General features: G+C 39.3%; 1 protein-coding gene across 10 annotated transcripts in view; it reads right to left on the bottom strand.

Moving 5' to 3' along the window:
* The window catches only part of ST7 (suppression of tumorigenicity 7), a 221968-nt gene that overhangs the window by 20025 nt on the left and 187469 nt on the right, over positions 1–14474 (bottom strand). For all 10 annotated transcript variants that reach the window (XM_036425130.2, XM_036425090.2, XM_036425161.2 and 7 more), the window contains one exon: positions 947–1097. In XM_036425130.2, coding sequence (XP_036281023.1) covers positions 947–1097 — 151 coding nt within the window. The remainder of the gene's footprint in view (positions 1–946; positions 1098–14474) is intronic.

Below are 14474 nucleotides of genomic sequence, written 5' to 3'. Positions count from 1 at the left end.
TACACACTTCTGGTTACTACACCCAAGCAGAGAAGAACTTCTCCAGGGCAGGGGCACATATCACCACATCTGAGCCTCTTATGGGAGCTAGTCATAGCCATCCTAAATAATAAAAGCCTAATATGCTAAGTGTTGACTGTTGGACTGTTTGACCAGTCACTATGATGTGCACAGACCACCAGGGGGCAGACGTTCCACTGGTAAGTTAGCTTGCTCCTGGGGTCTGGCCCATCAGGACTGGATGAGATGGGTCGGACACACCCTGGAGACCTCCTGCAGTCCCTCCCCAGCCCCAGTTGTGCACCAGTGGGGCCCCTCGGCCTTATCTGTGCCCTCTCACAATCTGGGACCCCTCGGGGTATACTGGAGAGCCTGTTTCAGCCCCATCCCCACAGGCCAGAAGCAGGGCCCCCACCAGTGCACGAATCCGTGCACTGGGCTTCTAGTCTAGCATAACCTGCCACCAAACACCACGGTCCAATGGCGATTGCTCTTGTTCTGAAGCAGAACTGCGGCTCATTTGTGTTTGGCTACCTGACTCTTGTAAAGGAGAACTGTGGCTCATTAGCTAACCCATCCAAAAAGTCCATTGAGAGTGGTAATGAGAGCCCAGCACAAGGTCTAACACCAGGCCAAAGATTCCCACAATAAGATTCCCCTGGGCTGTCCAGGTCCCCAAAGAGGGTTTTCTGCCAGAAGGATGAGCATCCAGACTCATCACGTCTGCTGTAGAAACTTGCCTTTTTGATGGCACCACCATAGTCACACCCACCACCACCAGGGAAATGGAGAGCCTGTGTAATTAACCATCTCGCAGTGAGGAACATCACAAAGAGGAACAGCTACTGATGTGCAAATCATTATTCACCATGGGCAATCAGGGTAAAAACAGTTTTAGCATCTTTTCATGTTCTTAAAAATGTTTTAAAAAAAGAAAATTACTTACTGCCTTCCCACGTACAATGCAAAAGATTCAAAGCCCCTTCCACCCTCTTCCAGTGTGCCAGGTGAAAGAACGCATATGCTATTGCTTCACTGTCCCCTCTCTTCAGGATATGTTCTGGGGGTAGAATTAAGCTTTTCATTTCTAGTAGGTACTGAAACAAAAAAGCAGGAGACAGATGCATTAATACATAGTCATTTGGAATTCAATATTGAAAACAGAAAGCTTGATTTCCCTAAAGCCATCACTCATAAGCATTTCATCACACCTGCAACCCCATTACTACATTTGAAGACAACAAATAAAACATCTAGCAATCCAAAGTTTGCTGGTAGATGATTAGCCTTGTACTAGTTTACTACATTGAAGATCAGAGCCTTTAAGGCTATTATACTGTAAGCAAACAAATATAGACAAATAGCATAAAGGAAAATTTAAAAGACACAATAATTTGGTATAATATAATTCTAATTATATAATTTGGTATAATTTTATTCTGATGATGGAGGGATATGCACCAGAATGAAAATGGACACGTGAAGGTTAAGAAACCATATAACTAAACCAGCTGAGCTAGAGAGATCTGAGATTGGCTAGCACTGCCCATGACTTTTCTATACAGATCTATCAAGGAGAAGGACCCAGTGCTGTGAAAAGGGCCATCCATCACTGCTCAGATGCTGGAGTGAAGAGGGTAGCAGCCAGAGCACTGGAAGAACCAAGGAGGGGAGCAGTACAGACCCCAAAGTACAATGTTCTTTGAGGTCCTTTCCCAAAGACTGGAGGGTTCTCAGCTTACACCTCTTCATTCCCATCTTCTACAAAGGACTGGGGGTACAGGGCAAGAAAGAATATTTTTTCTGGAGGCTCAAAAACCACTAATTTCCCATTTGTAGTTTTTTGGGTTTAGGACAGAAAGGGGAATAAATTTAGGATGCTATTTTATATTTGAAAATAGTAACTTCTTCCTGCTGCCTGGCCTTCCATTTATTACTCATTAGCTCCCTTCCCCATTTGTTCCCAACACACATGTACATGCTCAACCACCACCAACCACCATCACATAAACATATGCATGTCCTTTAAAGTGGAGATTAACAAAAATTACAACTAAACTACAGAACAACCATCATTCAGAACCACCTAAAATCTAGCTGAATGGAAGTCTTTCACAAGAGATTTAAAGAAGAAGCCACATTGAAACTAGTAGGAGGGGTGGAGATATGGAATGAGCTGGTGCTACATCTACTGTGTGGCAGATAAAAATTAGGAGAGATATCTTAGCTGTGGAGGGCCCCCTGAGGAGCGAGGGGTCCCAGGCCCACACCAAGCCTCCCAGCCCAGGATTCAAGTGCCAGGAAGAGAAGGCCCCATAACTTCCAGCTGTAAAAACCAGCGGAGATCAAGGCTGAGGGAGATAAAGGGCTGCTGGAGTCCCAGGAAGTCCCTCTTAAAGGGCCTGTGCACAGACTTACGTGAACTCACTCCCTCAAAGCTCCAGCACCAGGGCAGCACCTTGAAAGGAACCAGGAACATATGGAGAGAAACTGTATTGTCTAGCAACAGGCCAAGAGCTGGGTGGAGGCAGTGCAGCTTTCTGCCAGAGAAAATGCAGGCAGAGGCCATTGTTCCTTTGCTAAGTTTCCCTCCTTCCCCCTTAACCCTCAAAGCAAAGAGCTGACAGGCAGGTGCCATATCCAAGTTTCCTGGCTCACAACATTCATCCCACCATGGTGAGTGCCTTAGACCAAGCCCCATGCAATTTGTAGGCTCATCCAAACTGGTTTCAGAGGCGTTTCCATACAACTGGCCTTTCTGGCCTCATGCTTCAGACTTTCCTAAAATCACTCAATTCAGCAGCAACTGGTCTTTGTGTACACCATACCTCTTGCTAAGTATGTCATACCCCAGACATGGCTCTAGCAGCATCTGGCCTTGGTTTACAGCTTGGCCTCTCTTGGGCACCTTTAAGTCCAGCACAAGTAGCCCCACCTTGTGACTGATAGCCTAAGGCTAATCAAGCCTGAATACAATCAGACTGCAGGCAGAAGTGGGTATCTGCAGGCTATGAGTCTGCCTGATCTCCTTCTGGGCCCAGGTCTAGGAAAAGCAGAGCCCACTGCACATCTTGGTCCTTCCCAAAGACACCCAGCCTCGGCAGAGGGAGCTATAAGCTGTGGATTGCTGACAGTCCAATCAGGGTACTCAGGGCCAGTCACAAACAGTGTCTAACATTGTCCAGCACTAGAGATTGGTAGTATTAGCAGATCTACCTAACACACAGACACAAACCCAAACAGGCAGCCAAAATGAGGTGACAAAAACAAAAACAAAAAGCCTCAAATGAAAGAACAAGAGTATCCAGAAGAAGAGTTAAATGAAATGGAGATAAGAAATTTGTCAGACATAGAGTTCAGAATAATGATGGCAAAGATGCACAACAACATGTGAAAAGATATAGTAACTATAAAGAATGACATAGCACTAATAAAGAACACAGTGGAAGGAATACACAGCAGAAAAGGGGAAGCTGAAGATAGGGGTCAGTGAATTAAGCAGATAGGTTAGAAAAAACCAGTCAATGAGAGAACCAAAAAGAAAAAAACAATTAAAGAACAGGAGGGCAACTTAAGGGAGCTATGGGACAACATGAAATGTAAAATTCACATCATAGGAATGCCAGAGGAAAAGAAAGTGTGCAAGAGAGAGAGAAAGTCTTTGAAGAAATAACAAAAAGAAAAGTTCCCTAACCTGGTGAAGGAAAAAGTCACACAAGGTCAGGAGGCACAAAGAGTACCAAGAAAGAAGAATCCAAACAGGCCCATGCTCAGACACATCATAATTAAAATGCCAAAAATTAAAGAGAATCTTAAAGGCAGCAAGAGAAAAGCAATTTGTTACCTATAAAGGAGCACTCATAGAGCTGTCAACTGATTTCTCATCAGAAACTTTACAAGCCAGAAGGGAATAGCATGAAGTCATCAAGGTAATAGACAGCAAGGGTCTGAACCCAAGATAACTATATCCAGTAAGGCTATCATTTAAAATAAATGGAGTAATAAAGAGTGTCCCAGACAAAAAAAAAGGCTTAAGGAGTTTATCACCAAAAGCTAAAGGAGTTTATCATGACAAAACCAGCATTGCAAGAAATGCTAAAAGGACTGCTACAATGAGAAGAAGAATAGAGAGACAAACATAGACATAAAGAATTTAAATGGCAATAAATAAATAGCTATCAATAATTACCTTAAAATGTACATGAATTAAATGCTCCAATCAAAAGACATAGGGTGACTGAATGGATATAAAACCATGATATAATTATATGCTGTCTACAAGAAACCCACCTTAGCACAAAAGACTAAAACAGGATGAGAGGAAAGGGATGGAAAAATTTTTCCATGCAAATGGAAATGAAAAAATTAGCTGGAGTAGCAATAGTCATATCTGGCAAAATTGACTTCAAAATGAAGGCCATCACAAGAGACAATAAAGGTCACTACATAATACTAAAGGGATCAATCCAAGAAGAGACTGTAACCCTTTAAGACATATATGTACCCAATATAGGAGTGCATATATATAAAACTTCTGAAGGATTTTAAGGGAGAGATCCCCAGCAAAACAGTCATAGTAAGGGACTTTAACACCCGCTGACTTTGTTAAATATTAGGTCTAGTAATAATTAATGTCGTTTTCTAATACTTTTTTAAATCAAATTTATTTAAACAATACAACAAAATTTAATCAACAATATAGTTGCCGTTGTTTTCTACTACTTGTGCCCAATGCTCAGGAAGCATTTTAATCCCTCTGTTGTAAAATTCTTGTGATTTTGATGCAAAAAATTCGGTCAATGCATTTTTGAGGCATTCTTCATTATTAAATTGTTTTCCAAGAAGAAAGTTTTGCAAAGAATGAAACAAATGGTAATCAGAAGGGGCAATATCAGGAGAATATGCAGGTTGAGGGAGAACTTCCCATTCCAACTGGCGCAGTTTTTCAGCAGTGATTCTTGCAGTATGCGGTCGTGCGTTATCGTGGTGAAGAATTACGCCCTTCCAATTAATCAGCGCAGGTTCTTTTTCTCTTAAAGCTTGGGCTAACCTTTCCAATTGGGCACTATACACTGCACTTGTAATGGTTTGGTTAGATGGTAAATGTTCATAATGAAGAATTCCTTTAAAATGCCACCAAACACACAACATCACTTTTTTCGCATGCAAGTCAGGTTTTGGCATGGGCTGCGGGGCCTCATTTTTGTCCAACCATTGAGGCCGCCTTTTCAAATTAACATACAGCACCCATTCTTCATCTCCGGTAACAATTTGCTCTAAAAACGGCAAACGGTTTTGACGAGAGAGGAGCGAACTGCAAATTGTGACTCTTTGATTACGGTTGTTGTCGGTCAACTCATGAGGAACCCATTTTCCAAACTTTTGGACTTTGCCAAGTGCACACAATTGATTGGAAATTGTTTTTTGTGAACAATTTAAAGTTGTCGCAAGCTCTTGTTGGGTAATTTGAGGATTTTGCACCAAAAGAGCTTGAAGAGCTTCTTCATCAAAATTGGACACACGGCCTCGACCACTCTTGTCATCTAACAAAAAATTTCCCTCGCGAAATTTCTCAAACCAACGCTGGCATTTTCTGGCGCTAACTGCATCTTGACCAAGAGCACTACAGATGTTTTTTGCAGCCTCACTTGCTTTTTTTCCTAATTGGAACTCGTAAAGCATGCAGTGCCGAATATGCTCTTCATCCGCCATCTTCTTAGCCCTAGTTTTGCAACAAAAACCAAACCAAACACAAACTTTTTCTAGCAAAACTTGTTAATTGCACTTCACACGTTCTGTAGATACCACGTGTTTGAAGGTTATGTCAATACAAGTCAACGCCAAGCAAGATTTTAAACGAATGTTTAAAAACGACATTAATTATTACTAGACCCGATAGCTCTTCCAGACAAAAAATTAATAAGGAAACAGACACTCTAAATGAAACACTGGATCAGATGGATTTAATTAATATTTATAGAACATTTAACACCAAAGCTGCAGAATAGACATTCTTCTCAAGTTCACATGAGTCATTCTCAAAGACAGATGACATGTTAGCACACAAAATAAATCTCTACATGTTTAAGAAGACTGAAATCATATCAGTATCTTCTCAGCTCACAATGGAATGAAATTAGAAACCCACTACGGTAAGAGTATTTAAAAGCATTCAAACACAAGGAGGTTAAATAACATGTTATTAAACAACGAATGGGCTACTGAGATCAAGAAATAAATAAAGAACTTCATGGAAACAAATGAAAATGAACACACAACAGCCCCAAAGCTCAGGGACACAGGAAAAGCAGTCCTGAGAGGGAAGTTCATAGCTCTACAGGCCTATTCAAAAAAACAAGAAAAATTAATAATAAATCATTTCATCCTACAACTTAAAGAATTAGAGAGAGAAGAATCTTAATTCCAAAAACCAGATAAAGACACTACAAAAAAAGAGAATTACAGGCCAATTTCCCAGATGGACATAGTTGATAAAATCCTCAACAAAATATTAGTAAATCAATTCCATAATAGAGTAAAAAGATCATACACCTTGACCAAGTTGGATTTATTCCAGATTTGTGAGGCAGGCACAATATTTGCAAATCAATACCTGTGATAAATCACATTAAAAAAAGTGAAAGACAAAAATCACATGATCCTACCAATTAGCTGATGCAGAAAAGGCACTCAAAAAAAATCTAACCCTGTTTTTTATAAACACTCTCAGCAAAGTGGGAATACAGGAATACAAGGCCATATATGACAAAGCTACAGCCAACATCATACTCAATGGAAAAAAATTAAAACCACTTCCTCTAAGAACAAAAACAAGACAGGGATGTGCACTTAAACTGCTTTTATTTAACACTAGAGGCCCGATGCATGAAATTCATGCAAGAGTAGGCCTTCCTTCCTCCGGCTGCCAACACTGGCTTCCCTCTGTCACCTGGGACCCGGGCTTCCCTCTGGCCTGCGGCAGGTTCCTGGGACTTGGGCTTCCCATGCAGTCCCAGCTTCGTCCAGAAGGTTGTCTGGAAGGATGTCCAGTCTAATAAGCATATTACACTTTTATTATTATATGTAATGTTGGAAATCCTAGCCATAGCATTCAGACAAGAAGAAATAAAAGGCATCGAAATTATAAAGAAAGAAGTAAAACTCTCATTATTCACAAATGACATGGTATTGTATATAGAAACTTGTAAAGAATCCATAAAAAAACTACTAGATTTAATAAATGAATTAGGCAATGTAGCAGGATACAAAATTAACACCCAGAAATGGGTGGTATTTTTATATATCAATGATGAACTCTAAGAAAGAGAAACTATAAAAACAATCTCATTTACCATTGCAACAACAAAAAATTAAGGCACTCAAGAATAAACTTAACCAAGGAGATAAAATATCTGTACTTGGAAAATTACAGGATGTTGAAAAAAGAGCTAGAGGAAGATATAAACTGGTGGAAGAATATACTGGGTTCATGGATTGGTAAAATCAACATAATTAAAAAGAAATCTATAGATTCAATGCAATCTCTATTAAAATACCCATAGCATATTTCACAGATCTAAAACAAATACTGCAAAAATTTATATGGAACCAAAAAAAGCCCTATTTGAATAGCCGCAGCAATCTTGAGAAAGGAGAGTAAAAGTGGAGGGATCACAAAATCAGATATGAAGTTATACTGCAAAGCCACTGTAATCAAAACAACCTGGTACTGGTACAAGAGCAGGCATATCGATCAATGGAACAGAACAGAGACCCCAGAAATTGACTCAAGCCATTTATCTCAATTAATATTTGACAAAGGAGGGCAAGAACATAAAATGGGATCAAGACAGCCTCATCAATAAATGGTGTTGGGAAAACTGGACAGGTACATGCAAAAAAATGAAACTAGACCACCAACTGATACCATACACAATAATAAACTCAAAATGGATAAAAGACTTAAATGTAAGTCATGAAACCTTAAAAATTCTAGAAAAAACCATAGGCACCAAAATCTCAGACATGCCTTATTTTCTTTTTTGTTTCCTAGGGCAAAGGAAACAAAAAAGAAAATAAACAAATGGGACTACATAAAAATAAAAAGCTTCTGAACAGCAAAAGAAACCATCAATAAGTCCTAGCCTGTTTGGCTCAGTGGATAGAGCATCGGCCTGCAGACTGAAGGGTCTAGGTTCAATTCCAGTCGGGGGCATGTGCCTTGGTTGCAGGCCGTGGCGTGGTTGTGGGCACATCCCCAGTGTGGGATGTACAAGAGGCAGCTGATTGATGTTTCTCTGGCATTGATGTTTCTAACTCTCTATCCCTCTCCCTTCCTCTCTGTAAAAAAATCAATAAAAAATATATATATTTTAAAAAGAAACCATCAATAAAATAAAAAGGAAGACCATTGTATGGGAGAACATATTTGGCATTGATTCATCTAATAAAGGTTAATATGCAAAATATATAAGGAACTCATAAAACTCAACACCAGGAAGACAAACAGTCCAATAAAAACATGGGCAAAGGGCTCGAATAGACACTTCTCCAAAGTAGACATACAGATGGCCCAGAGACATATGCAAAAATGCTCAAAGTCATTGATCATCAGAGAAATACAAATTAAAATGACAATGAGGTAACACCTCACACCTGTCAAAATGGCTATCATCAATAAATCAATAAAAGACAAGTATCGACAAGGATGTGGAGAAAAGGGAACCCTAGTATACTGCTGGTGGGAATGCAGCCTGGTATAGCCACTGTGGAAAACAGTATGGAGTTTCCTGAAGCAATTAAATATGGAACTGCCATTTTACCCAGTGATCCCACTTCTAGGAATATATCCTAAGAAACTCGAACACCAATCAGAAAGAATATATGCTCCCCTACATTCATAGCAGCTCAATTTACAATAGCTAAGATTCGGAAACATCTCAAGTGCCCATCAGCAGGTGAGTGGATAAAAAAGCTGTGGTCCATTTACAGTGCCAGGGGTCTTCAAACTACGGCCCGCGGGCCACATGCGGCCCACAGAGGAGTCTGATCCGGCCCGCCAGGTTTTCTGGGCAGTGAGCGCAGCCGAGGTGTTACAGTAGGAATTAGTAGTTCATATAGTCCGGCCCTCCAGCTCTGAGGGACCGTGATCTGGCCCCCACTTTAAAGAGTTTGAGGACCCCTGGTACACCATGGGATACTATACAGCAGTAAAAAAGAAGGATCTCTCACCCTTTGAGACAGCATGAAAAGATTGGGAGAGTATTACGCTAAGTGAAATAAGCCTGTCAGAGAAAAACAAGTATCACATGATCTCACTCGTCTATGGAATCTAAAGAACAAAATAAACTGATGAAGAAAACAGATCCAGTCCATAGAACAGACTGTGGAATCTCAGAAGGAAGGCAGGGGTAGGTGGGTGGGTTGGAAGAGATCAACCAAAGAACTCATATGCATAAACCTGGGCACAGACAATAGGCTGGTGAAGGCAGGTGGGCAGAGTGGGGCTGGGCCAGAAGGGGTCAATGGGGGGAAAAGGAGGACATAAGTTATACTTTAAACAGTAGAGATTTAATTAAAAAAAATAACAACTATGTATTATGTCAGATGGGTAGGAGATTTATCACTATGATCATTCAGTAAGTTATATAATGTCTAATCACTGGGGTGCGCATCTGAAACTAATATAATAGTATATGTCCATTATAACTGAAAAATAAAAAGTAACTAAAAAAATGGAGATTAACAGATGATAGAGGGATATAGAATTAAAATGGGACAAACACAGCAAAAGGAAGTGCTATAAGAAGAGATGTTCAACAATTTTAACACAACAAACAATTGTCTGGATTTAACTGTTGGTGGAAATTTGTGAAAGAGGGGGAAGAATGGAAGAACCCCGACATACAGAATGGAGATTACGATACCCCTATCAATGTGTCTTGATCATCTCACTGTGGACTTGGGCACTTTGGCCTGCTGGGTGCAGTTGGCACAGGTGGTGTCAGGGTGTACTGCTCAGCAGGAGTTAGGAGGACACATTCCGGCCTCTGGCTTCAGCAAATAAAACTTTCCTCACTTGGGATCTGCTATTTGAAGAAGCCTCAAACCAGGAAGAGTAAGAAAGAGAGAGAGCCTACCCACGGTGCAGCAGAAAACAGGGACCCATAGCCACCACAGTTGGGGGACAGGTAAGGAAGAAGGCCTCCTTCAAGAGAAAGATCTTTCCAAGCCAGTTCATGAAAGGTGTTTGTTTTATGGGATCTCCTCAAGTATGAGTTCCAAAAGAACTTCTTTTTATATAGCTTTTTAAATTCTACAAGTTACTGCTTTCCTTCTCCATCTCGTTTTAAAACAGCACAAGGCAAAAATCTTTTGGAAAAAAATAACAATTTTGTATTACCTAGCAATCCAACTAGCACCATATTTATCATGAATACAAGCCATAATATAAAGGTGAGTTTTATGTTTAGAGGTATTTGACTATCCTCTCGTGATTTTTGTCACCATAATAGAAGCCATTAGACTATATGTTGCTATTACACAGGATGATCTTAAAAGACCCCAAAGACTATGAGTCATGAAAAAGATATATAATTTGTAAAATGCTACAAACTGTACTAATTGTTTCAGAGTAAATTAGAGAAGACCAACTGGTTACTATTAATAATCATCCAGAGAACAAAGGAATAGGAAAAATTCTTATCTAATAACAGCCCTAGAGTAAGATTTTGATTTCTGAATTATCTAATAATTTACAGCTACCTTGCCTACCAAATAGTCAAACTAAATATGAAAACATGTGTCCCACATATACAGAAATCTCTTGAAGTTCCTGATAACCAAAAAATAGCTGAAAGAAAAGTGTAAGCTATTATTCCTTTCATTTCCATTATGAGGGAAAGCTTTTAAAGTAGTTTCATTAAGCATTTATGAGAAAGCTCTTCTCTTGGCCCAAGAAACCTTCAGGTATAGGGACACCTGAGAAGAATCGAGCCTGGCAGCCACCAATTTTTGCAGGTAGATGTTGAAACAAACTAGAAGGAGGTGGGGCTACAACAGATGTCATAAAACAAGAATTCATTTAAAAGCATTGCTGGCATTTACAATTTGGAAAGTAGTAGTGCACATGTGTGAGATGGATGGTTGACCCAGCCGGCAGGCTGAATGTGGTGCATATGGCTTCAAGGACGTCATTCACAGCCCAAATGTGGGCTGTGAGGTAATGTTCTGTTTATCCCTTAAGCTCCCTCTGACCTTAGCATATGTATAATTTTCACATACTGCCTTATATTATTTATCCACGTGTCTTTCCCCTCAGCTTAATCATAAGATCCTCAAGTGCATGAATCTCTTCCTAAGAAGTTTCTCAATGAGCATCCTTGGCCTAATCAGCCTCATGAAGCTGACCAGAACAACTTACCAAGGAAATTTAGCTGCCTTCTCATCACATCTACTTTCTGCCAGAATTAGGTTATGCTATAAAGGAGGTTTACATTCCTATACAGTTCCATACAACATGTTGGCTCTAACCAGATGATAAAGACTAATAGCAACGTGTTATGTTTTTGGTCAGGCTTAAGATGGCTGGCAAGGTCAGTTCTCAACATGTGTAACATTTAAATTAGAAAGGCATGGGACATTTCATATCTTACTTGTTAAGTGAAAAATAAATGGAAAGGGGCAGATCCCTATCCACAAGTATGCACAAATCAATTAGAATAACTGTATCTTGTAAATCAGAGAACATTCTCGGTCTGTCTATAATAATTACTTGGCTTCTATTAGCTAAGCCTATATTCCCTGCTATCTTGCCTGCCAACCTGTCTCTAACTTCCTTCCCAGATTCTCAAATCAGACTTCTAAAAGTTTCAGAAGCAACTTTCCAAAACCTATTTGTCAGAATCTAGCTTCTTATGCCCAATATAGGAACACAGAAAGAGGAGCTGAGTCATGCCTACTTATGGAGGTATTTGAGCAGAGGGTGGTTTACCTGTCAGGAAAGCCCCAGGAGAAATTTGAGATTTCTCTATCAGAGCCCATACCAGATGAATGGTCAGATCTTTTCTGTTAAGGTCTTAAAATTCTATAATAATGAGTGAAAATGATCCCAAAGTTATTCTTCATATTCAGGGGTGGGGAATGTCTGGCCTTCAGGCCATATAAGGCCTGTGAAATCATTTGCTTTGGCCCTCCCAAGGCATTAGGGGGTGAATTAGCTAAATGTTTGACCAAATATAGCAGGCTAATTTTTTTTAAAAGAGTCATTTATAATTTTATTGAGGTAGCCAAATAACTAAGCAACTCTTAATAGCAGGCTAGTTTTTAAGTTGATAATTTGGTATGGCCTTCAAATAATGTTATATTGTAAATACCCAAATGGCCCTTGGCAGAAAAAAGGTTCCCACTGCTGATATAGATATTAATGCCAAGGAATTAATTTATAGCCAATTATTGAATTTTCATACCAATAAGATCAGAAGCCATATGAAAGTCATTAGCAAAAAATATGTGAATAAACAAAATGAGAAAAAACAGGTTAATTAAATTAGACGATGGCTATCAAGTTGTTCCCAAAAAGCTGTTAATAGAAGAATATTTATTTGTGTGTGTATGTGTTTAAGAGGTGTGGTTTTTAAATTTATTTTTTAAAAATTAAAAAAATATTACATATGTCCTCTTTCTTCCCCCCCCCCCCCAATTAACCTCTTCCAGCCCACTCCCATCTTCCCAGCCCCTCCCCCCCAAGCCCTCACCACCCAATTATCTGTGTGCACGGGTTATGCCTAAATGCATACAAGTTCATTGATTGATCTCCTCCCACCGCCCTCCCCTGCTTTACCTCTGAGGTGCAATAGTCTGTTGATGTTTCTATGTCTCCGGGTCTATTTGATCAACAGTTTATTTGGTTCATTAGATTCCATATATGAATGAAATCAAATGATACTTATCTTTCTCTGACTGGTTATTTCGATCAGCTTATATAATATTCTCCAGATCCATCCATGCTGTTGCAAATGGTAAGGGTTCTTTTTTATTTATTTTTTATTTTTTTAATTGTGGTCTAGTATTCCATTGTGTAAATGTTCCATAATTTTTTTATCCACTCATCTGCTGACGGGCACTTAAGCTGTTTCCAAATCTTAGCTATTTGTAAATTGTGCTGCTATGAAAATAGAGGTGCACACATTTTTTGAATTGGTGTTTCAGATTTCTTAGGATATATTCCTAGAAGTGGGATCACTGGGTAAAATGGTAGTTCTGTTATTTTATTTATTTATTTATTTATTTATTTATTTATTTATTTATTTATTTTTAGGAAACTCCATACTGTTTTCCACAGTGGCTGTATTCCCACCAGCAGTATACTAGGGTTCCCTTTTCTCCACAACTTCGCTGACACGTTGTTTGTTGACTTGTTGATGATATCCATTCTGACAGGTGTGAGGTGATACCCTGTCATATCGATTTGCATCTTTCAGATGATTAGTGACTTTGAGCATTTTTTTCATATGTCTCTTGGTTTCTGTATGTCCATTTTGGAGAAGTTTCTATTTAGGTCCTTTACACATTTTTAAATTGGATTATTTGTCTTCCTTTTATTAAGTTGTATGAGTTCCTTATATATTTTGGAGATTAAGCCCTTATCGGATTTGTCATTGGCAAATATGTTTTTCCATGCAGTGGGCTCTCTTGTTATTTTGTTGATTGTTTCATTTGCAGTGCAGAAGCTTTTTCTTTAATGTAGTCCCATTAGTTTATTTTCTCCTTAGTTTCCATTGTGCTAGGCCAGTGGTCGGCAAATTCATTAGTCTACAGAGCCAAATATCAACAGTACAATTATTGAAATTTCTTTTGAGAGCCAAATTTTTTAAACTTAAACTTCTTCTAACGCCACTTCTTCAAGATAGACTCACCTCGGCTGTGGTATTTTGTGGAAGAGCTACACTCAAGGGGCTCGCATGTGGCTTGCGAGCAGCAGTTTGCTGACCACGATGCTAGATTTATCGGAAAACATGTTATTACAAGTGATGTCTGAGATTTTGGTGCCTGTGGTTTCTTCTAGGACTGATTGCCCCCTAACTGCACCATTTTGAGTTTATTCTTGTGTATGCTGTAAGTTGGTGGTCTAGCTCCATTTTTTTTTTTTTTTTTGCATGTTCCTGTCCAATTTTCCCCAACACCATTTATTGAAGAAACTGTCTTGACCCCATTTTATGTTTTTGCCTCCTTTCTCAAATATTAATTGAGCATATGGCTTGGGTCAATTTCTGGGTTCTCTGTTTTGTTCCACTGATGTATCTAGGTATATGCCTGTTCTTATGCCAGAACCAGGCTGTTTTGAGTACAGTGGCTTTGTAGTATAACTTGGTATCTGGTACTGTGATTCCTCCAACTTTGTTCTTCTTTCTCAAGATTGCTGCGGCTATTTGAGACCTTTTTTTGGTTCCATATAAATTTTTGGAGTATTTGTT

Source organism: Pipistrellus kuhlii, unplaced genomic scaffold (assembly GCF_014108245.1).
Source record: "Pipistrellus kuhlii isolate mPipKuh1 unplaced genomic scaffold, mPipKuh1.p scaffold_m20_p_10, whole genome shotgun sequence".
NCBI lineage: Eukaryota > Metazoa > Chordata > Mammalia > Chiroptera > Vespertilionidae > Pipistrellus > Pipistrellus kuhlii.
The sequence above is the reverse complement of the archived record's forward strand: the minus strand, read 5'-3'. Positions and strand labels throughout refer to the sequence as shown.